This window comes from Podarcis bocagei (genome assembly GCF_964188305.1).
Source record: "Podarcis bocagei genome assembly, chromosome: 15".
In the NCBI taxonomy this organism is placed as follows: domain Eukaryota; kingdom Metazoa; phylum Chordata; class Lepidosauria; order Squamata; family Lacertidae; genus Podarcis; species Podarcis bocagei.
The window spans coordinates 45,016,539-45,037,588 of NC_138141.1; the positions used below are offsets into that span (position 1 = coordinate 45,016,539).

At 52.1% G+C, this 21,050-nt stretch overlaps 1 protein-coding gene across 2 annotated transcripts; it reads left to right on the plus strand.

Annotated features, from left to right (window-relative positions):
• The first annotated feature begins 277 nt into the window (after positions 1–277).
• NUFIP2 (nuclear FMR1 interacting protein 2) lies at positions 278–20,789 on the plus strand. Of its 2 annotated transcripts, none has more exons than XM_081172055.1 (4): positions 278–1,185; positions 12,424–14,118; positions 18,073–18,105; positions 19,814–20,789. In XM_081172055.1, exons 1-4 carry the CDS (start codon positions 921–923, stop codon positions 19,864–19,866), a joined length of 2,046 nt encoding a protein of 681 aa, XP_081028181.1. In that variant the 5' UTR covers positions 278–920; the 3' UTR covers positions 19,867–20,789. The 2 variants fall into 2 exon arrangements, with proteins under 2 accessions (XP_081028181.1, XP_081028182.1); XM_081172056.1 differs by lacking the exon at positions 278–1,185 and adding an exon at positions 2,107–2,157.
• Positions 20,790–21,050: the final 261 nt, after the last annotated feature.

Consider the following 21,050-nt stretch of genomic DNA (forward strand, 5'->3'; position numbering starts at 1 on the left):
GTTTTTGTCAACTTTCTATTCTTTGCTGCTCCTCCTTGCAGCCCCAAGCCGCGCCGCGTCCATCCCGGCAGCCAGCAAAGCCCCGAAAGCTCCAGAAAGGGGCGGCGGCGGCGGGGCGGGCGGCAGGAGCGCGCGCGCGGGTGGCGCCCCGTCCGCTCCCAGCTTTCCACGTCTCCCTTCCTGGGGCCGGGAGGAGGCGGGCGGAGGGGGGGTGGGGAAGCCGGAGGGGGCGGGGAGAACCCAGGCCGGGCTCGGGAGCGCGCGCAGCGGCGGCGGGGCTGCGTGCGAAAGCCTTTGGCGAAGCGAGAGCCGGATCGAGGGGAGCCGCCGCCGCTTCAACGCCTCGCCAACGCCGGCTTGCCGGGGAAGAAGGAGGCGAGACTCCGAAGTGCCGACGTTGGATTTGGCCGGAGAAAGCAGCCCGGGAAGCCCAGGGGGAAAAAAACCTCGGGAAGGAGACCCCCCCCCCCAGCCCGTGCCAAGAATGATGGTGCTGAAAGGAGGAGGGAGTTTGGCACTTGGGAAGTAATACCGGAGGAGAAGAAGGGGGCGCAAAAAACCAAAGGGGGGGTCTGGCTAGGGCGGGGCCAGCGAGGCCCGGAAGCTTCTTGATTGCTGGAGATCGGTTGTCAGTCTGCTTGGATTCCCCCCCTCCACCCCCCCAGCTCTCTTTCCAGGCCGGGAGCGGAGCGGCAGACGGGCTGGGTGGCTGGCTGTTGCGCGCCGCGCTCCCCCCGGCGAGCTGTGGGCAGGGGCGTCCGGGAAGCGAGCGCGCGAGCCGAGAGAGACTCCCCTTTTCCCGGACGGTGCAGCCAACCAAGGGAGGATCCGGAGAGAGGGGGGCGCCAGAAGGATCGGGGGTGGGGGGAGAGCCAGCCGCCGCCGCCGCCATCATCATCCGGAGGCCCCGTGGCTTTTCAATGGAGGAGCAGCCCGGCCATCAGCCAGCACAGCAGCAACAGCAGCAGCAGCAGGCGCCTCACCACCACCACCAGCACCACCACCACCATTACTACTACTACAACCACAACCACCACCAGCACCACCAGCAGCACCTGGCCGAGGGCAGCGCGCCCGCCAAGGCCCCGCCGAAGGCGCCTTTGCAAGCCCTCAAGCATGAGCCCAAGCACGGCGCCGGAGGAGGAGGAGCAGGCCAGCAGCCCGACGCGCCCAGGAAGAAAGCAGGTCGGCGGCCCAGGGCGCGCGCAAAAAGCCGGCCAGGGGTGGAGAGGGCGGCGCCGCCGGTCGGGGGCACACATATCGGGGCTGGGGGGGGGCAAGGCATGCGGGCGGTTGAGAGGGGGGCTAAGCGGCTTGACCTCCGAGTTCTTTTTTGGGGGGGGGGTGGGAGATCCCGGCTGGAGGTCTCCGGGCGTGTTGCGCGCTTTGGAGAGGCCGAGGGGGACCCCTTTGCCAGGAGGGAGGAAAAGGCTTTCTGGATATCGGATGGGAGCTGGCTGGTTTTTTTTCGGGAGCAGAAGTAGATGGGGGTATGGATCTGGGCCTTTTTTGGGGGCGGGGGAGAAAGCCAGACCCCGGTGTTTCCATGGTGCCTCGCCACCCCAGACCTTGAGCGGCGTCGGTCTCCCCACGGCTTGCCTCGGATGGGGCCAGAGAGGAGGGAAGGCAGCTCGTTCTTTGGGGACAAGAAGAATAAAAATATGCTACCAGGAAGGTTTGGGAGGGGGAGATTCCCACTGGATCCCGGCCAGAACCAGGATGGTGGTGGGATTCGTGGTTTCTTGTTTTTTTTTGGGAGGAAAAATCACATCCCGGATCTGAATCGGGAAGGCAGTAGAGAGGGTCTTTATTTGCTTTCACTTTTTAACAGGGTACACTCGGACCTTCACAACCTGAAATGTGGGAGCTGTTTTGGGGATGGAGAGAGAGAAAAAAAATCAGATTATTTCTGGTGGCGGGCGCATTTCGTGCCGCAGACAAAACATTACACCTTTTGGGGGGAGATGAGGGAAATACCTGGGACCCCCAGTCCGAGCCAGGAGCGACCCTTAGTTAATGTATGGGAGGGGGTTTAGGGCGACCAAGAAGGGCTGGGGTCCCTCTGCTGGTCCCCAAATATCTTATTTTGCCTGGGGTCGGGAGAGAGAGACTCTCAAGCCAGGACGGGGATGGAGGTGGGGGGCGAGTCGTGGGCAGGTGCGTGGGGGGCTGGGGATATGTGAACCATGGCTTGGGGGGCTGGGAATGATGGCGTGTGTATTGGGGGGGGGGCTTAAATGTGTACTTTTGGGGCGAGGCCGAGGCTGGCCTCGCTTAGGCCCGAGCGCGGTGCTTCTCTCCTGGGGGAGAAGAGGGGGCTCTGTTTGGGGCGGGGGTCTTGGGCCTGGCTGGGCCCGGGAAGAGGCGGCGGCAGCGGAGCGCAGAGACCCGGGTTTTCCGCCCAGGCCTCCTCCCTCCTGCCGGCCCTTTCGGGGGGCCGGGAGGGACCCCGTGCTCTCGAGGCCTGGCAGCCGGCGAGGCCGCCTCCTTCCCGGGCCTTCTCCTCCTGCTCCGCCGGGGCCTTCGCCGCCATGTTGGGCGGGAGGAGAGCCGCCGAGACCGCCACCGCCCTGGCCTGGCTCGGGCCTAGATGGGCCCCGGCCGGCTCCGCGCCATTGTCCGCCAGGGTCGGGGGCTGGGTGGGTTTTGGGGGGGGCGGCGGCGGGAGGATGTCTGGAAGCAACAAGGGGTTTTTGGGGTGGGGGCGCGGGATGGAGGAAGGGGGCTTTCTTTTGGGGAGACGGGGGTGGGTGGGTTTTTAGGGGCGCAAGGCAGACCGGGAAACCTGCGAAGGACAGGCAGGGTTTTTTGGGGGGGGCTTTGTTAAGATTTATGGTTGAAAGTCTTGCCTCCCCCTCCCCTGCAAGGGATTTGGGGTCGTGTGTTACGTTCACCCGGTTTTGCCCTCCTAACAACCCTGCCAGGTAGGCTGGCTAGAGGAAGAAGAGGTGATTGTTCCCAAGGTCACCTGGTTAGCTTGGGGGTGGGGGAGATGATTTTTGAACCCCGTGCTTTTAACCTGCAACAGCTTGTTTTCTTCTAATTATCAACAACTTCTCCCTAATGATGATCTCTGTCGTGCAAGCGGAAGGGAGCTCCAAAGGTCATCTAGTTCAGCCTTGGATAACGTGGTTGCAGCTGATGGGAGTTGTAGTCCAAAACATCTGGGGGGGGCACCAGGGTGGCCAAGCCTAAGCAAAGGGGAGCCCACCACCTCCCAAGATGGATTTGTTCCATGGTTGTTACTACCCCACTCATAGGAGCTTAGGGATTCTTGCTGTATTTTATCCTTGCAAAAGCTTTGCAATGAGGCTGGGTATGTGTGTGTGTGTGAGAGAGAGAGAGAGAGAAAGATTTGCTTCTTGGCTGATTCGAACCCAGGTCTCCTAGACCTAGTGTGCTGCTTGAGCCACAGTGCCACAAGGGCTTCTGTTTACAGATAGGTAGCCGTGTTGGTCTGCCATAGTCAAAATAAAAAAATTCCTTCCTGTAGCACCTTAAAGACCAACTAAGTTAGTTCTTCTGTTGGGCTTCTGTTGTGGAAGTGTCTGGGAAGATTTGTGTGGGTACCAGAGCCTCCAAATGTATAGCAAGGACTTGAGCCGTGGGTGCCATGGGGAGAGAGGCAGGTCTTGGACAGAGAGTTTAAAGCCCCCTTTCACCAGTTGAACAGTCATGGCCCTCTCCATCCCATCCACCTCCCAAAATGCTGGGAGCTGTGGTCTGTTAAGGATGTTGGGGGTTGTAATTCTGGGAAGGATCTCCTGGTGGTCTCCTCAGCACCCTTTGCAAACTACAGTTCCCAGGATTCTTTTGGGGGATGGATGTGTCCCTTAAGCAGGTCCAAGGGATGCCTCTTCCTGAAATGTTTTGAGCACTAACTGCCTGGAAGAGTGGACAATTCTGGGCCAGATCAGAGGAATTTGTGGCCCCCTGGAAGTTGCTGGGCTTCCTATAGCCAGTGTGCAAGTGGTTCGGGGATGGTGGAGCCGTGGTCTAGCAACATCTGGAAGTCTCCAGGTTCCCCTTAGATCAGGCATGTCCAGCAGGTAGACCGCAATCTACTGATAGATTATGGGGGTATCCCAGGTAGATCGCCACCTCCTAGGCCAATTCCCGCTCCCCCTAAAGAAGCTCAAGAACTTTGATTTCCCCCAAAAAAGTTCAACAACTCTGGTCCATCTTCCAGTGACAATGGCCAGATCACTGCTAGTTTTTTTTAATACTGTGAGTAGATCGCAGACTCTTGGAAGTTGGACATCCCTGCCCTAGATGAAATTCCTTGTAGGGCAGCTGCTTTCTTCTGCTGAGGCAACCACTTCCCATAGTATTTTTGTATGAAAACATGAATGCTTAAGAAACAAACCCAACCCTCAGTTATGTCCCTTAAGCCAATACAATATGGGGCATTTCCTATTAAAATCATTTTGTGGAGGATGTTGGCCAGATTTTGCGTGGTCCAGATCTTTACCCTGCAGCTGGCAAAAAACTTGAATGAAGCCTCCCTGCGTTCTCTTCATGGGCCTTATAAGTGACCAATTCTGAAATAGTGAGCCCCCAGACATGAAGTGTGCAAGGTGGTCCAGGAGCCGTAAACTTCCCTCTCCCTTTTTAGTGATCCATTAAAACCTTCCTTTCATGGATAGGAAGGTGTGAGGACACTGATGTCCCTGTTCTGTAGAAAACTCCCCATCCTGTCTCTCCAAATAAATCTTCAGTAAGTGGACAGAAGAGGACTTGTGGGGGAAATCTTTGATTCGATTCCTCTCTTTTGGGTTGTTTTAGTTAGGAACCAGCGTGCGCGCGAACACACAGATGGGTATTTGTACGAAATAGTAATAATACAAATAGCAACAGAAATTTATATATTGTTTATAGGTCAGTAACTCTTCACATGGTTCACAGTAACAATATTTAAAGGCAGAAGCAAAATTTTGTACCCCAAAATTTTGCAGCAGTGAAGCTAATTTGACCTGAAGGTTTGCTTAAAAAGGCAGGCCTGCAAGCCTGTTTTCCACAGTAAAATGTTAACAGCAGGATGATGCTCCAAAGACTTGGTGCTGCCGTTGAAAAGGCCCCGTCTCGCCTTAGTGCAGGTGTGAGGAACCTTTGGCCTTCCTGATGTTTCTGGGCCATGGCTCCCCTTATCCCTGACTGTTGGGTCTGCTTGCTGTGGGGGATGATGGGAGTTGTAGTCCAACATCATGTGGAAGGTTTGTCATCCCAAGGCCTTCACAGGTCGAAGACAATGTACTGTATTTTTCACTCTATAAGATGCACCAGACCATAAGACACACCTAGTTTTTGGAGGAGGGAAACAAGAAAAAAAAAATCTGAATCTCAGAAGCCAGAACAGCAAGAGGGATCGCTGCGCAGTGAAAGCAGCAATCCCTCTTGCTGTTCTGGCTTCTGGGATATCTGCGCAGCCTGCATTCACTCCATAAGACGCACACACATTTCCCCTTACTTTTTAGGAGGGAAAAAGTGAGTCTTATGGAGCAAAAAATACGGTAGGTTAAAAAGATGCAGTAACATATTGCATCCTTGGAAGTTCTGGGAAGCTCAAAAGCTTGTGCATCCCAACAGAGGGTCCACCAGAGATCCTGGATCTTATTCATGACATTCATAACATTAATATTTATTTACTGTGTGCAGTTCTGGTTGCCTCACCTCAAAAAGGATATTGTAGAGTTGGAAGTTGTTCAGAAAAGGGCAGCCACAGTGATCCAGAGATAGAGCGAGACTCCTAGGAGTTGCAGCATTTGGGGCTTTTCAGCTTAGGGGTGACATGATAGAAGTTTATGTGTTTATGCATGGAGAAAATGGATAGGGAAAAGCTTGTCTCCGTCTCTCATAACACTGAAATTCGTGGACACCCAGAGAAGCTGATTTAGATTTAGGACAGGTAAAAGAAAGTTCTTCTTCACACAGTGCAGCGTCAAAGCTATGGAACAGGAGGCAGGGATGGCCACCGACTGAGGTGACTTTAAAAGACTATTAGACAAATTCTTGGAGGAGGAAAGTACCATATTTTTGCTCTGTAAGAATCACCTTTTCCCTCCTAAAAAGTAAGGGGAAATGTGTGTGCGTCTTATGGAGCGAATGCAGGCTGCGCAGCTATCCCAGAAGCCAGAACAGCAAGAGGGATTGCTGCTTTCACTGCGCAGCGATCCCTCTTGCTGTTCTGGCTTCTGAGATTCAGAATATTTTTTTTCTTGTTTTCCTCCTCCAAAAGCTAGGTGCGTCTTGTGGTCTGGTGCGTCTTATAGAGCGGAAAATGCGGTATGTCAAATGCTGCCAGCCATGGTGGCTTTGCCCTGTCTCCACAGTCAGAGGCAGCAGTGCTTCTGGATGCTGGTTGCTGAAAACCACAGAATGTGGAAGTGCCCTTGTTCTCAGTCCCTGCTTGTCGGTTTCCCACAATGGGCATCTGGTCGGCCCCAGTGAGAGCAGGATTCTGGTTGAAATGGGCCATTGGCCTGATCCAGCAGCCTCTTTCTTCTTATGTTCTTGCTCAATTTATATCACACCATTCCTCCCAAAGGAGTCCAAGGTGGCTGGCTATTATTATTATTATTCTATTTATCCTCTGAGAATAGCTTCCTGTGAGGCACCTCTAAGCGATTTACAGTAATTTCATCTCTCCCAAATGCAAAAGACACCCTTCCCAGGCCTCTTGACCTTTGTAATGTTGCATCAAAGTTGGAGGAGATCTCTCCAGAACAAACATCTGCCATTTGCCCTGCACACATCACAGATTTCTCCTCCATTGCGTTGGCATGGGCTGATCTCCCACACTGCTGCTGGACCGTTGTGGCCACATAACTGCTGCATTTGGGGCCTGAAGTCTCTTCTCCCCACCCCCCACTGGAATCACAACATCCGTCAACATAGTCAACCCTGGCACCCTTCGCTTTGCATGAAAGGAGAGGGTGCTGCCATACCTGCAAGTCATGGGTGCACCCCTGGCTTTCAAACTGGGTTCTGGGGCTCATCAGAGGTGGCCGTCCCAAAAGCCAGTTTTTGTCCTCTCTGGACAGCTGGCTCTCTGCGCTGAGATGTGGTTTGGATGTGTTCTGGGCCGCACCCTTGGTTTAGTGGGGAAACTCCACACTGTTTGGATTGCACCCCGCAGAATGCGTCCTAGAATCATTTGCGGCACGCCGTGATTTGTAGCAGGTCTTTGGTTTCCTAAATAATATTATAATAATAATTTATTATTTATACCCCGCACATCTGACTGGGTCTCCCCAGCCACTCTGGGCGGCTTCCAACCAAATATCAAAAACAATACAGCGTCAGACATTAAAAACTTCCCTAAACAGGGCTGCCTTCAGATGTCTTCTAAATGCCAGATAGCTGTTTATTTCCTTGACATCTGATGGAAGGGTGGTCCACAGGGTGGGCGCCACTACTGAGAAGGCCCTCTGCCTGGTTCCCTGTAACCTCACTTCTCGCAGCGAGGGAACCGCCAGAAGGCCCTCGGTGCTGGACCTCGGTGTCCGGGCTGGACGATGGATAAATGCAGAAGTGGTTCTAGTTCTCTGAAGTTTGAAAACCACCTTAATAACGTGGTGAAAACCAGTGGAGAAAAGATTGGTGTCTTTTCCCTGTGAGATCCTTGGAATGTTTTCAGGCTCCCAGCAACCAGCATGGCCAGTGGTCATGGATGGAGGTACTTGGAAGTCCAGTGGCATTTAGGAAAAGGCCATAGCTCAGGGCTGGAGTATTTGTTTTGCATGTAGGAGGTCCCAGATGCAGTCCTTGGTATCTTCAGGTCAGACTGGGAATGAATCCTTTCTGAAGCTGGAGAGCTGCTGCCAGCCAGTGTAGACAGTACCAAGTTAGATGGGCTCTGCATAAGGCAGTTTCCTATTTTAATCCTTGATTCAGAGCCATCAGGTTTGGAAACTTGCTGCATTTTGAGGGAAAAGGGCTGTAGCTCGGGGATGGGGGGGGGGGGAGACGACCTGTGTGGCCTTCCAGATGCTGTTGGACTCGAAACTTCCAGCAGCCAGAATGGCTGGGGATGATGGGAGTTGTAGTAACATCACACCTTGGAGGGTCACTGCCTCCCTGCACTGCCCTCCAGGCAGTGTTAGAAACTAGAGTGGAAAAGCTAGGAGCCAAATGGCTCCTGGGACCTGGGTTGTGGGCGCCAAACAGAACGTCTAGTTGCCATTTTGGCGGGGAGTCAGCAACTATTTATTTATTATTTTGATAAGCAGGAATTAATTTGCAATTGACGTAAGCAACACATTGTTAGTATCACTTTTTTAGCAGAAATTGTTAACGCACGTTTAATTTGGTGTTGACAATAAAAATACTGGTACCGTACTTCAGTTTTCAAAACACTCTACTCTTTATTGTTAAACTCTTTGACATATTGTCTGTCCTTAACAGTTACTTCGAGGCTTCAAAGGGCCTACATTTCCGTAATCCTGGAGTGTCAGCCAGGAGCAAAAAAATGGCGCCCAGTCTTTTTGAGGCGCTTGCAAATGGAGAATTTTTAGGCGCAAAATTCGCCTGGCGCCCTGCTAATTTCGAACTCTGCCTCAAGGGCGTCTTCTGTTTGTATACTTGGAAAATCTGGACCAGAATGTAAAATAATAATGGGATGGGGTTTTGGTGCTCCTGGTTCCCAAGCCCTGCATTTCTGAATTGCGGTGTCTGTTTGGTGACTTTCGAACTCGCTGCCACAGGAGGTAGTGGCAGCCTGGGATGGATGGCTTTAAAATAGGATTGGGCAAATCAGTGGAGGGGAGGGGTATTAATGGATATTAGCCACAATGGCTACTCTCTGCCTGCTTCTAAATCTCAGTTGCGGGGAACTGCAGGAGAGGCGAGGGCTGTTGTGCTCGCATCCTGCATGCAGGTTTCCCACAGGCATCTGACCGGTCACTGTGAGAACAGGACGTTGCACTAGATGGGCCTGATCCTGGTAGTTTTCTCTCCTTAGGTTCTCAAGTTTCTTACCGGTTCATCACCTTCCCCCAGTGCAACACTGCTATGCGCATGTGCCTTCTCTTTCTCTCTAAACGTTTCTAAAGAACAGCAGTGGCAGAATAAATATTAACAGGAAGAAAAGATCCTTTGCCAGCCGAGTCTCTGCGCGCTTAGCAGTTTCCAGGCTGTGGAAATGGCTGGTGCCCTGGCCTAATCCACTTAAAGTTGGAGCTGGGAGCAGCCTCTGCTGCTCGGAGGTGTTTTGTCCCCTCTCTTAGTCCGTAGTGCTTGGGATGGACCACTTGGGACGGTGGTGAACAGGGGGCAGCTTGCATCATCAGCTCATAGCTCTCTCCTGTATTATAAGGCAATAGCTACATGCAGAAAATTAAGTGTTAGCTGCTTGACGGTGGAACAGACTCCCTTGGAAGGGAGAGGTTAGGACTAGATGGACCTTGTGATCCTTTCAATCTCTACAATTGCCACAGAGATCATGGAATTGTTGAGTTGGAAGGGACCCCAAGGGTCATCTAGTCCAGCCCCCTGCGATGCAGGGATCTTGTGCGCAACATGGGGCTCAAACCCACAACTCTGAGATTAAGAGTCTCCTGCTCTTACCAGCTGAATAAGGGCTCGTCCTGCGGTTCCAGTTTCCCTCGTGCCTTCGCATGGTGTTTTTATTTGGGAAGGAATTGGAGAGCATAGGGCATTGGTGCTTTTGAACTGCTAGGTTGGCAGGAGCTGGGACTGAGCAACGGGAGCTCACCCCATCACAGGGATTCGAACCACCAACCTTCTGATCAGCAAACCCTAGGCTTTGTGGTTTAACCCACAGTGCCACCCGCGTCCCTGCTCCTGCCCACCTAGCAGTACGAAAACACATCAAAGTGCAAGTAGATAAATAGGTACGGCTCTGGTGGGAACGTAAATGGTGTTTCCGTGTGCTGCTCTGGTTTGCCAGAAGCGGCTTAGTCATGCTGGCCACATGACCCGGAAGCTGTACACCGGCTCCCTCGGCCAGTAAAGCGAGATGAGCGCCGCAACCCCAGAGTCAGCCACGACTGGACCTAATGGTCAGGGGTCCCTTTACCTTTACCTTTAGGGCATGGGTAGGCAAACTAAGGCCCGGGGACCGGATCTGGCCCAATCACCTTCTAAATTCGGCCTTTGGGTGGTCCAGGAATCATTGTGTTTTTACATGAGTAGAATGTGCCCTTTTATTTAAAATGCATCTCTGGGTTATTTGTGGGTCATAGGAATACCTTCATTCCCCCCCCCAATATAGTCCAGCCCCCCACAAGGTCTGAGGGACAGTGGCCCCCTGCTGAAAAAAGTTTGCTGACCCCTGGCATAGGGGCATAGCTCAGGGGTAGAGACCATCAGCCTGGCAACCAGAAGGCTCTTGGTTCCATCCCTAATGGCATCTCCAGTAAATACAATGCTGAGCCGCCCATAGATTTACTCTGCGTTAGAAAGCTCCCCGCATAAGCCTGAGGTCTCCTGGGCATGGGCTGTGGCTCAGCTGTGGAGCATCTGTTTTGAATTCACAAGGTCCTAGGTGCATCCAGGAACGCAGGAAGCTGCCTTGATCAGAGTACACAGAGAATTGGTCCGCCCAGCTCAGTGCAATGGGTTTCAGGCAGAGTCTTCCCTGGCCCTACCTGGAATGGATAATTTTTTTTGTCTGGGAACAGCAGGGCCACGTCTCAGCACCAAAAGTTCCCTGTTTCCATCAGTTGGGAGGTTTTTGGCATTGTGCTTGGTGCAGCAGAGTTGTGCTCCCACCTTGTAGGGGGAAAAATAGGTGGGGGGAATCTCTTGAGTCATGTTGAATTTTGGAGCAGGCAGACGTTTCCACCCACTCCGGAACTCAGCATAAGACGGAAGTTCTGCCCCCAAGTTCTCTGCAGTCCGCGGGGAATCTGTGGGCCCCATTGCCAGAGGGCAGGAGATGCAACACCCCCCCAAAAAAAACCCCAGTTAAAAAACGAGCATTTAAAAACATTAATAAAATAAAATTAGCGATAAGCTAAAATACACACGAGGGCGTTCTGCATTTCTGGGTAGGCTTGCCTAAATGAGCATGTTTTGAGCAGTTGCTGCAAAGTACAGCGAAGGCGCCTGCTTGGTGTCAAGTGGCAGGGAGTTCCAAAGTGTAGGGGCTGCCACACTAATCCTTACAAATGTGAAACGGGGATTATGTGGTACCCGTAAGAGGGCCGCTTCTGCAGAGTGAAGCTGTCAAGTGGGCTTATATGGGGCAAGGAGATCTCTGGTCCCAAGCTGGCAAGGACATTGTCTGCTAATAGTAACGCCTTGAACTTGGCCTGGCAGCAAGTGGGCACGCAGCGCAGATCTCTGAGCACCTGTGTCGTGGGTCTCAACTTCTGTCAGCAACCGTGCTGCAGCATTCTGCATTGACCGCAGCTTCCAGATCAGGTGCAAGGGAAGCCCCACGTAGAGTGCCCTGCGGTAGTCCAGGCTTGAAGTCCCCAGTGCCTTTACTACTGTGAATCTGTTTGGTTTGGCGCATCCACATTGTGTGGTCCATTGAGGTCCGTGCTCCTATCGTACGCCTGCCCCCCGTGCAAATCTTGAGGGAAAATGAATAAATAACAGACGTACCTGGGTGCTGAGCACATAGATTGGAGTGCTTGGTATTCTAACAGGAGCAAAAGCAACTTTTAGCTCCTTCATGTGTAAGAGTTTGAGGGAGAACCACATATGCTACCTTGCCTCAAAGAAAAAGGTGAAATATAAGTACAATTAATCGATCGATTATTTTTTGTGGTAACCCACCCTGGCACCTTAGGTTGGAGGGCAGGAACTGTATCATTCTGCACCCAGATGTTCTTGAATACAAATAATAACAATAATGTTTGATGGACTGAGTTTCTTTAATATCCTGCCTTTCCCCTGTGAGTCTGACCCAACCAGCTTACAGCCAGTGTTAAAACTCGGATATATGATCTGATCACCAAATAGCACGTTAAACCTAGGTTATGGTTGCCATAAATGGAATGTCTAGGTGCCAGGTTTTTTCACGTTGGAAGTATTATTATTATTAATAATAATTCCATTTCTATACCACTTTATATTTTAAAGTACAGATTTCAGTGCAGTTGACAACACACTAGAACATCAAATGAAACAATCCAGAATAAAACAAATTCAAGCTTCCAGGGCAGTATTTCAGATCCATTTTGCTTTACCCGGCTGCCAACTTGGCATCCAGGGATCTTCAAATGGTTGCCAAAGGGCCCACGCCAGTCGCAAAACGCACCTGGTGCCTGGCTAATTTCTAACCCTGATTCCAGCAAGTGTCTACTTGCGGGCGATGACTGTGGTGAGCCTCCAGGCGCAGAGGCTGTCTACCCTAAAAGTCCCAGTTGAAAGCGGGCAAGAGGGCAGTCTAGGTGGGATACGAACACAGCACAGCCTCTGACCTTAACGCTTCTGCCTTTCTTTCCCTCCTAGGCTACGGTGAGCTCAATGGCAGCGTTGGAGAACGGGAGTCCCCCCCAAAGAGCTTGAACGGGGGTGATGCTGCGGCCAGCCCCATTTCCCGGGTTCCCAACGGCAGCCAGACCCCCGGGGACCCCGCCCTGGCGCTCAAGCAGACTGTGAAGGGGAGCGGTGCCTTTGGGAAGCTGGGGCTGAAGCCCAAGGGCTTTGTCCCCAAAGGGGCTGCGGACAAGAAGCCGGAGAAAGGCTTTGAGGGCCGGTCCCCCGACAAGCCTGAGGCCCTCTGTATCCCCAACGGCATGGTCTCCACGGGGTACATCGCCAACGGCTACGTTGCCAGGGGGGCCGACAACGACGGCAGCGGCTCAGAGAGCAGCTACACCACCCCCAAGAAGCGGAAGGGGCGCCGCAACAGCGCCAAGGGCTGCGAGGCGCTCAGCCTGGCGCAGGCCGTGCCGCACGAACCCTCAGCCAGCATGGCGGCCTCGAAGCAGGAGCCCGAGGGCGGGGAGGCGAAGGCGGGGAGCAGGGTGGACGCCCCCAAGCCGGCTTGGAAGTGCGAGGCCGGGCGCGGGAAGCCGGGCGACGTGCCACCGCGGAAGAACTCGGACGGGAAGGCCGGCGCCGCGGCGGGCAAGAAGTTCGAGGAGCGGCCGAAGGGCAAGCACGTGCCGGCGGCCTCCTCCAAGGAGGACTCCTGGACGCTCTTCAAGCCTCCCCCCGTCTTCCCGGTGGACAACAGCAGCGCCAAGATCGTCCCCAAGATCAGCTACGCGAGCAAAGTCAAGGAGAACCTCAACAAGGCTGCCGCGCAGAGCGCCTCCTCCCCGACCCTCTCCTCATCCTCGTCTTCGTCTTCGTCCTCCTCCCTGTGTTCGTCGTCTGCCGCCGAAACCCAGGCGCAGCCCCCCGGCCGCCTCTCGCAGGTCCCCATGTCTGCCATGAAATCCGTCACCTCGGCCGGCTTCTCCAACGGGCCGGTGTTGGCGGGGGCTGACCGGGGACCCCAGCCCCTCCTCGTGCCCGGTGGGGTCCTCTTGGCCTCGGAGGCGGGGCCCCTGGACGTGGCGGGCCTGGGGGGTGCCCCAGCGGAGCCTCCGCCGCCCAAATCCAGCCTGTTCATCTACCCGTCGAATATGCAAGCCGCTCTCCTCAGCGCCGCCGCGCAAGCCGAGACGCCGCCGCCGCCTCAGGCCAGCCAGAAGAGCCTGGGCGACATTTTCCAGAACCAGTGGGGGTTGTCGTTCATCAACGAGCCCAGCGCCGGCCCAGAGGCGGGTGCCAGGAAGCCGGCAGGCCCCCAGGCTGCGGAGGTGACATTTCAGGGGGAGGGCCCGGCGGCCCTGGCACCCCCAGGGGCCGAGGCGGCTCCCTTGGGGCCCGAACCGCCCGCCTTCCCCAAGGCCTACGAGCTGGACAAGCGGACTAGCCTGCAGCTGCCTGGCAGGATCCTGAAGCTGGCAGCCGCGGGCGAGGCAGCCGGCGGCTTCCTCTCGGAGCCCATTCGGCCCGGCGGGCAGTGCCAGGCCGAAGCGGGCGGCACCTTTGTGTTCCTCTCCAAGGACTGCCACGTAGAGAGGCGTCTGGCCTCGCCCACGAACCATTTGTTAGTTTCCGCCAAAGAACTGAGGTGCCAGAGTGGCCTAGGAAGGAAAGAGAGTTGGGGTGATTTTGACCTGAGGGCGGCTGTTCTATATCACACTCAAGGTAAATCTATATCTTCGTTGGTGTCTTGCTTCAGGCTCCGGTTCTGTCTGGATTTAGTGCGAGTTTGGGGAACGGTTTTTTATTTTAAATCATGCTCTTCGGAGATAAACGGGGTCCCAGAGCAGCTTGCAGACCATTGACAGGGGGAAAAGTAAAGTAAAAAAAAAGGCCTTTTACAATCTCAAAGGACGCAGCATTAAAGGAAAATGGGCTGGGAGGGAGGAGGAAAGAGACAAACCCCACTTGGTTTTGGGGCGCTTTTTGTCAGGGGGAAATATCCAAGTGGGCAGGTGTTGTGGTGAGAAACAGCCGTGCGGATGTCAGAAGATAAATGGTTTTATAGATTATGTGTCTGGTTGGAGTGTCGGTCTGAGAAAATGGATGGTCGAAGCATCTCACTTCTTATTTGAGGCTGCTAGAGCATCGTTAACATGCCTATTTATTCATTTTTTATTTTCTCCCCTGCCCCTTTGTATTTGTGTGTGTGTGTGTGTGTGAGAGAGAGAGAGAGATCCAACACTGCCCCCCCCCGATTCTCCTGCCCCATGCCATTCCGACATCTGCAGCCTAAGGATGTGGGGAAAACACCTCTTCCTTTCCTATCCAGATGTTGCGTTACGCTGTTGGTTCTTTATAGGTTGCCTTGCAGACCCCCCAGGACGGCTCACCATGCAAATACCATGCAGTAAAAATCGTACTGTAGCTTGCAGCACTTCACAACAACGTGTTCGTTGTCCCATCCCAGTGAAAACTATAAGTACTTTAAGACAGCAGGGGCTCCTTATCCCCTTTCCTTGCAAAAAAAAGAAAAAAGAAGAAGTGAAAATATGGGTTGCTGTGTTTTGTGGCAGCCACCAGGTCTCAGGAGCAACAGTGATTTCCAGGGGGCAGAACTCACCAATGGTGGGAGCTGCTTAGGTGCCCAAGTGCTAGTGTGGGGAAAATCTGGTTCTAAAGTTGTCTTTTTCAGGGGGTCCAGGACAAGCCTCAGTAGTGTAAGGGGGGGGGGGGAAAGTGGCAGTTTTGCAAAGGGACCCCCCTCAGCCGTGGAGGTGGCCTCACTGCTCTCTTATGGTGGCCTCTGCCAACCTGACAACATTCTGGGTGTTTTCGACTACAACTCCATCAGCCCCACCTGGAAGGAGGTTTTTTTTGGGGGGGGGTGGAATGGTGGGGGAGAGCCTTTCTTTCTCTTGACGCCCCCTTCGGCATCTTCAGCTGTCCTCTTCCTTTGAGATTAGGGAGGGGGAGCCTCTGGCGGCCCCTCCAGGCGCCGCTAGACTACAACTCCCATCTTTCCCAAATGTGATTTGGAGTCCCAGCACCTGGGGGGGGGCATGTAGGTTCCCCACCCCTGATGTCATCCAGTGCCAGATAGGGGCAGAGGGGTGCTTCTGGGAAGGTGGTTAGCGGGGCAAAGATGTCAATCGTCTTTTTGAACCGCAGCAGCTGGTTCCATAAGGTAGACTGCGTCCAGACGTGGAGGTTATCTTCTCTGGCAGCAGAAAGGGGCAAGGCTGACTTCGAATCATAGCCTTGTAGAATTGGGAGGGACCGTGAGGGGCATCTAGCGCATCGCAGGAATCTCAGCACCAGGTCCCCCATCCAATTTGAAACCATATCAGACCCTACTTGACTTTGCAAATGTGCTAGCCGGTTTATGGCTACACCAGTAACAATTTTTGCAGATCGGGGGCCGTAGGGCAGGGATACCAGAGGCGGCAACCCCCCTCCAGATGTTTCTGGTCTCCTGACTTCTTATTATCATCGTCCCTGGCTTTGCTGGCCACTAGGAGTCGGAGTCCTGTCAACATCTGGGGTAACGGAAGCCGTTAGGGAACAAAAGAGAGTTTGGGTCGCTGTGACTCGTGCACTGCCCCCTTCCAACTCTGCCAGCATTCTGTGAATGGATCTAAGCTCACCACATCCGCTCTTTTTCTAAACTGCGTAGTGATATGTTTTCAATGAATATCTGACACACGCAAAAAAGGAGGTGGGTATTTATAGCAACACTTGAGCTGCTTCAGAGTCACAGGGAGAGGTTTGCATGCGGAGCAGGCCTTGACATTAAGAGCAGGGCCTCAGCCCGACGTCAGAGCGTCCGCTTTGAAGGTGCCGGGTTCAATTCCCGACGTCGTCTCTGAAACCCGGTCAGTGCCAACATTGCTGAGCTAGGCTCTGTTTAAGGCAGCCCCCTTTGTTCCTCTGAGACGCCACCGGAGCACCACCTGCCGCCTGGGTCCTTCCCAAAGCGATGCTTTTTGAGGGCATCCGCCAGGAAGCACCCCAGCCGAGTCTGAGCCCTTGGCAGGGGGCGTGAGAGTTGAAGTGCCTTGTGTCTTGACCGTCCCATTGGGCAGAGGAAGCTGCTGCCTTCTAGCTGAGCAGGCTCTTCATGAGTAAAGCTGCCCAAGGCAGGACCCTGAAGAGGAGGAGGAAGAGGAGAAGGAGAAGGCTTCCTCTCCAAATCTTGGACAACGCCGGCTGCTCCCCTTTTAACGGGCTGGTCAGAAATAAAATCAGAGCACTCCTCTTTTGCTGAGTGGTGTTTTGATGCCTCCAAGAGGCGTGATCACTCTTTTTTTAAAAAAAATATAAATTTTTATTAATTTTTTAACATACCATTTTCAACAATAATTCAACATACTTTTACATCTTATTCAATTTTTCTGCTTCCATCAGTCCTGTCTGAAAATTTTCCAATCTAATCTCTTAGGATGTGTTTCTTACTTTCCCTTTTACATTTAAAACTCATAACCAATATCGCTTATCTTTTTCTACTTTGTAACACTTTGTATATTTCTCCTTACAAAACGTCTTGTAGCATAAATTGTTGGTTACAATTGCTCTTCAAATAGTTCATATACTTCTTCCAGTCTTCTGTAAATCTCTGGTCCCGCAGGTTTTGAATTCTTCCTGTTGTTTTGCCCAATTCTGCATAGTCCATTAATTTTGTCTGCTGTTCTTCTTTCGTTGGAATTTCTTCTGGCTTCCACTTCTGGGCTAACAAGATTCTTGGCGCTCTTGTTGCATATAAGAACAGTTTGACATCTTGCCTCCAAGAGGCGTGATCACTCTTTTGCCCATCTACCCCAAGCTTCTTGACTCTGACCAGCAGCAGCTTTCCAATCTTTCTGGGCTGGATAGATTGGTCTCAACTAGGGCCAGGGCCATTTCAGTACAGTGGTACCTCGGGTTAAGTACTTAATTCGTTCTGGGGGTCCGTACTTAACCTGAAACTGTTCTTAACCTGAAGCACCACTTTAGCTAATGGGGCCTCCTGCTGCTGGAGCACGATTTCTGTTCTCATCCTGAAGCAAAGTTCTTAACCTGAAGCACTATTTCTGGGTTAGCGGAGTCTGTAACCTGAAGCATATGTAACCCGAGGTACCACTGTACTGGCCCCGACTTGGTGGAACGCTCTGTCACAAGAGACCAGGGCCCTGCGGGACTTGACATCTTTTCACAGGGCCTGCAAGACAGAGCTGTTCCGCCTGGCCTTTGGTTTGGACTCAGTTTGACCCTTATGTTGCCCTCCCCTTATGGTTTTGATCTATGGGCTATTATTAAAACGAGGCTGCATTTTAAATTGTATTTTTAACCTGTATTTTAAATTGCCCCCCCCATTATGTTTTTATTGTAATTTTACTGGTGTTACTTGCCCTGAGCCCAGCTCTGGCCAGGGAGGGCAGGGTCTAAATAAACATTTATTATTATTATTATTATTATTATTATTACCCTCTTTGGCCTGATTCAGCAGGTGACCCTTTTCTTCAAGGCAAACCAGAGAGCCTTTAAGTGTAGCTAAATAAAAATAGGTGCTTGGCGTCCCAGGAATCCTGTTGAAATTGGGGGTGGGTGATGGTATCGCTTGAAGAAACATCCTTTTGTCGAATGCTCCACAAAGATCTGAATCTGAAATACTTAACTTTCCCCTCTTCTCTCTCTCCACAGAAATGGAAACAATTTGTAATTTGAAAAAGCAAGGTAAGAATCTCTCGACGGCCACGACAATCTGCTTTGCCTCTGCCCCACTGCGAAGGAAGGGCCGGTTAATTTATTTTGTGTAGGGGGAGTTGTGTGGAAATTCGGCTGCCGATGGTGGAGGACTGTGGCCTTCCAGTGTGACCAGTGGGCAGGGATGCTGGGAATTCCAATTCAGCAACATTGGGAGGGCCACTCCATTAAAAAAACCACAATAATTTACCACCAACAACAGCCCTGTGGTGTAGATCAGGCTGAGACCATTGGGACCCTCGCAGGGCTTCCTTGCTTGTATAAATTTGAACCCAGGGATGATGGGATTTTTTTCCAAGAGGGAGAGAGACTCTGCCACAAACCAGTGTTTGGGAACTCTCCTCTGGGAGGCTTAATTGTTTAGCTGGTTTAAACTAATCTTAATTTCCTGTAGGAAGGACCCCAGTGGCTTTATGTCAGGCGAGGGGAACCTTTGTCCTTCCAGATGTTGCTGAATTGCAGCTCGCCTCATCCCATTGGGGACGCTGGCTGAGTTCAGTAACATCTGCAGGGCGAAGGTTTCCACCCATCAGCTTAATATGCAGGAGGAGGGAGAAAACCAGGTATTCTGCCTTGACCTCTTTGTTTTCATAAAATTTATATACTGCTTGATTATAAGCTTTATATAACACGTTAATTATTTTTTTAAAAAGCAAAAGAGGTTTGCAAGAATAATGATGCAACAAAATGATCAATCCAAACCATTAAAAGCAATCATTTGAAACACAGAAGGTGATTAAAATCAGGACTCTGCTGTACAGCTGCAAATAAAACGTTTTAGGTGCGTTGTAAAAAAAAAGTAGCAAAAGTGCCATTATACAAATGTGACACTAGATGGCGATGGTGAGCTATGCAAAGCTCAATGTATTTTTCAAAACGTTTTTTAAAAAAGCATTTTCGCAGCATTTTTTATACCGTATTGGCCCTAATATAAGCTGCACTCCCCCCCCCAAGATTCCAATCGTGAAAAGTAAAAAGTGCGGCTTATATTTGCGACCTTATGGTATCGCTGCTAGAGCAGCTGCCCACGAGGGCTGCCGGGGGTGCAGGACGACAGCGCCCCTCCCGGCTGCAGCTCCCAAGCCTCCCCTGAGTAAGGAAGGGGGGAAGGAGGCCGCCAGCAAAGTGGAAAAATAATAATAAATTAAACTGCAAAAAAAGAAAATGGAACACATGTCAACATGTCTGGACAGGCTTGCCTACAGAAAAATGCTTTCAGCAGGCGCCAGAAAGAGCATACGGGGATATCAATTGGCAGGGAGTTCCAAAGATCGTTTTCCTAAAAATGCAGAAAGGGCCACCCATGTTTGGGCCGGTTCCACAGATCTAAGTGGGCGTAGGCGGGGAAGGGGACCACGCAGGTAGTTTGTGTGCATGAGGACCTGACTTGACGCTCGCTGTGTTGGGAGACATTCTGCACAGAAACATGTTTCTACCTTTAAGAACAGTTTTTGTAAGCTCTAGGCTAATTGATTGCAGCTGGCCATGGCTACAAAAGGAGAAAAGCTGCAGCTTCACCTCTGCCTGCAGGAAAAACACCCACAAGCTTTGTTGTTTTGAAATAAAACCTTTATTTGGTTTGGTTTTACACCAGTCTCATGGTGTCAAAGTCTCTTGTCATCTGCCACCAGTGAAAAATCCCCCTCTAACACGCTGTGTTTCTCCCCCCTTTCTCCAGACCCCAAAAGGATAATCACTTACGACGAAGCCATGGATCACCCCGACCAATGATAGGAGCCGCGAAGGGCCGCTGACTCTCTCGCCGCCGCCGCCGCCGCTGTTGCCTCTCTGCCGCGAGCCTCGCAGCTCCCCACACATCCAGAAGGGCGGGTGGCTGGGGCGGCAGTTCTGGGGTGGCAAAAAAGGAACTAGAATCGCAGGATAATATATACAAATCTATATATATATATATAAATCTATATATATATATAAATATATATAAATATATATATATTAGTTATTTTAAAACAAATTGAAAAACAGGGGCCTGCGGGCACGGCGAGACTTTTCACGTGGAATTGGCAGAGACTCGCGTTACGGAATTATTTAAACTTCGGTTCTGAGTCCTCTCCACTGCCCTCTCCCCTTACAAAAAAAGACTCCTGCTTCTTTCTCCCGCCAGCGCCCTGTGCGAAACCGGACAAGAATTCTTAACGGGTAGAGACTCTGCCCCCCCCCCTGCATGGTTCTGGACATCTGCAGGAGAGAGGGGGGGCCTCCAGCCGTTTTTCCGCCGGGAGTCTGCAATGGCCGACAACACACTAAGTCTCCGGGAAGCCCCTCTGTTTTCCTCCCCTTGCGCCCCAATATTTCCCTCCATTGCTTTTGGTTTTACTGGAATCCTAAAACCGAAAACTGCAGGGTCACTGGGGGGGGGTTGCTCGGAGAGTTGGAGGGTTATTTCTTTCCCCCACCCCACCCCTTGTCGAAGTGAAGGTGTGATGTGGAGGGGAAATCGGTCTTAAAAAACCCTGCGTCTTCCCCTCCGCTCTCCTTCAGGGGAAACCAAAAAGATGCTATCACTACAGTCGTGTCATCTGCACACACCTGCCGTTTCGGTTATGATGGGTTTGGGGGGGGGGAATGTGTCATCTGTGACGGCCACCGTCCAAAACTTTACAGATCGCCAGAGTTTTTAATTTTATTTTAAAGAAGCGGTTTTGGGGGGGTTGGCTTTTTTTGGGGGGGAGAGGGAACGATGGCAAAGGCAGGGGGGGTTAAAATTGCCGTTCCTGCCGCTTGGCACTGTATCCCTAGGAAGAAGCCAGCGAAGCAGTTTGTTCAGCCTGTAGGTACTCTTTTGAGTTTTTCCTCCCCCTGGATGATCCTTTCATTTTTCCCGTTCTCTGTCAGTCCTCTGCTGCAAAGCTGGAAACGTAAGGAAATTGTGATTTCTTCCTTCCGCTCTTTGCTAA

Bases quoted from the DNA above. Each gene is read 5' to 3' on its own strand.
- NUFIP2 (XM_081172055.1), top strand. From the start codon at position 921: ATGGAGGAGCAGCCCGGCCATCAGCCAGCACAGCAGCAACAGCAGCAG. The intron at 1,186-12,423 runs GTCGGCGGCCCA...TTTCCCTCCTAG, and splicing joins CGCGCCCAGGAAGAAAGCAG to GCTACGGTGAGCTCAATGGC. The intron at 18,106-19,813 runs GTAAGAATCTCT...CCCTTTCTCCAG, and splicing joins TTGTAATTTGAAAAAGCAAG to ACCCCAAAAGGATAATCACT.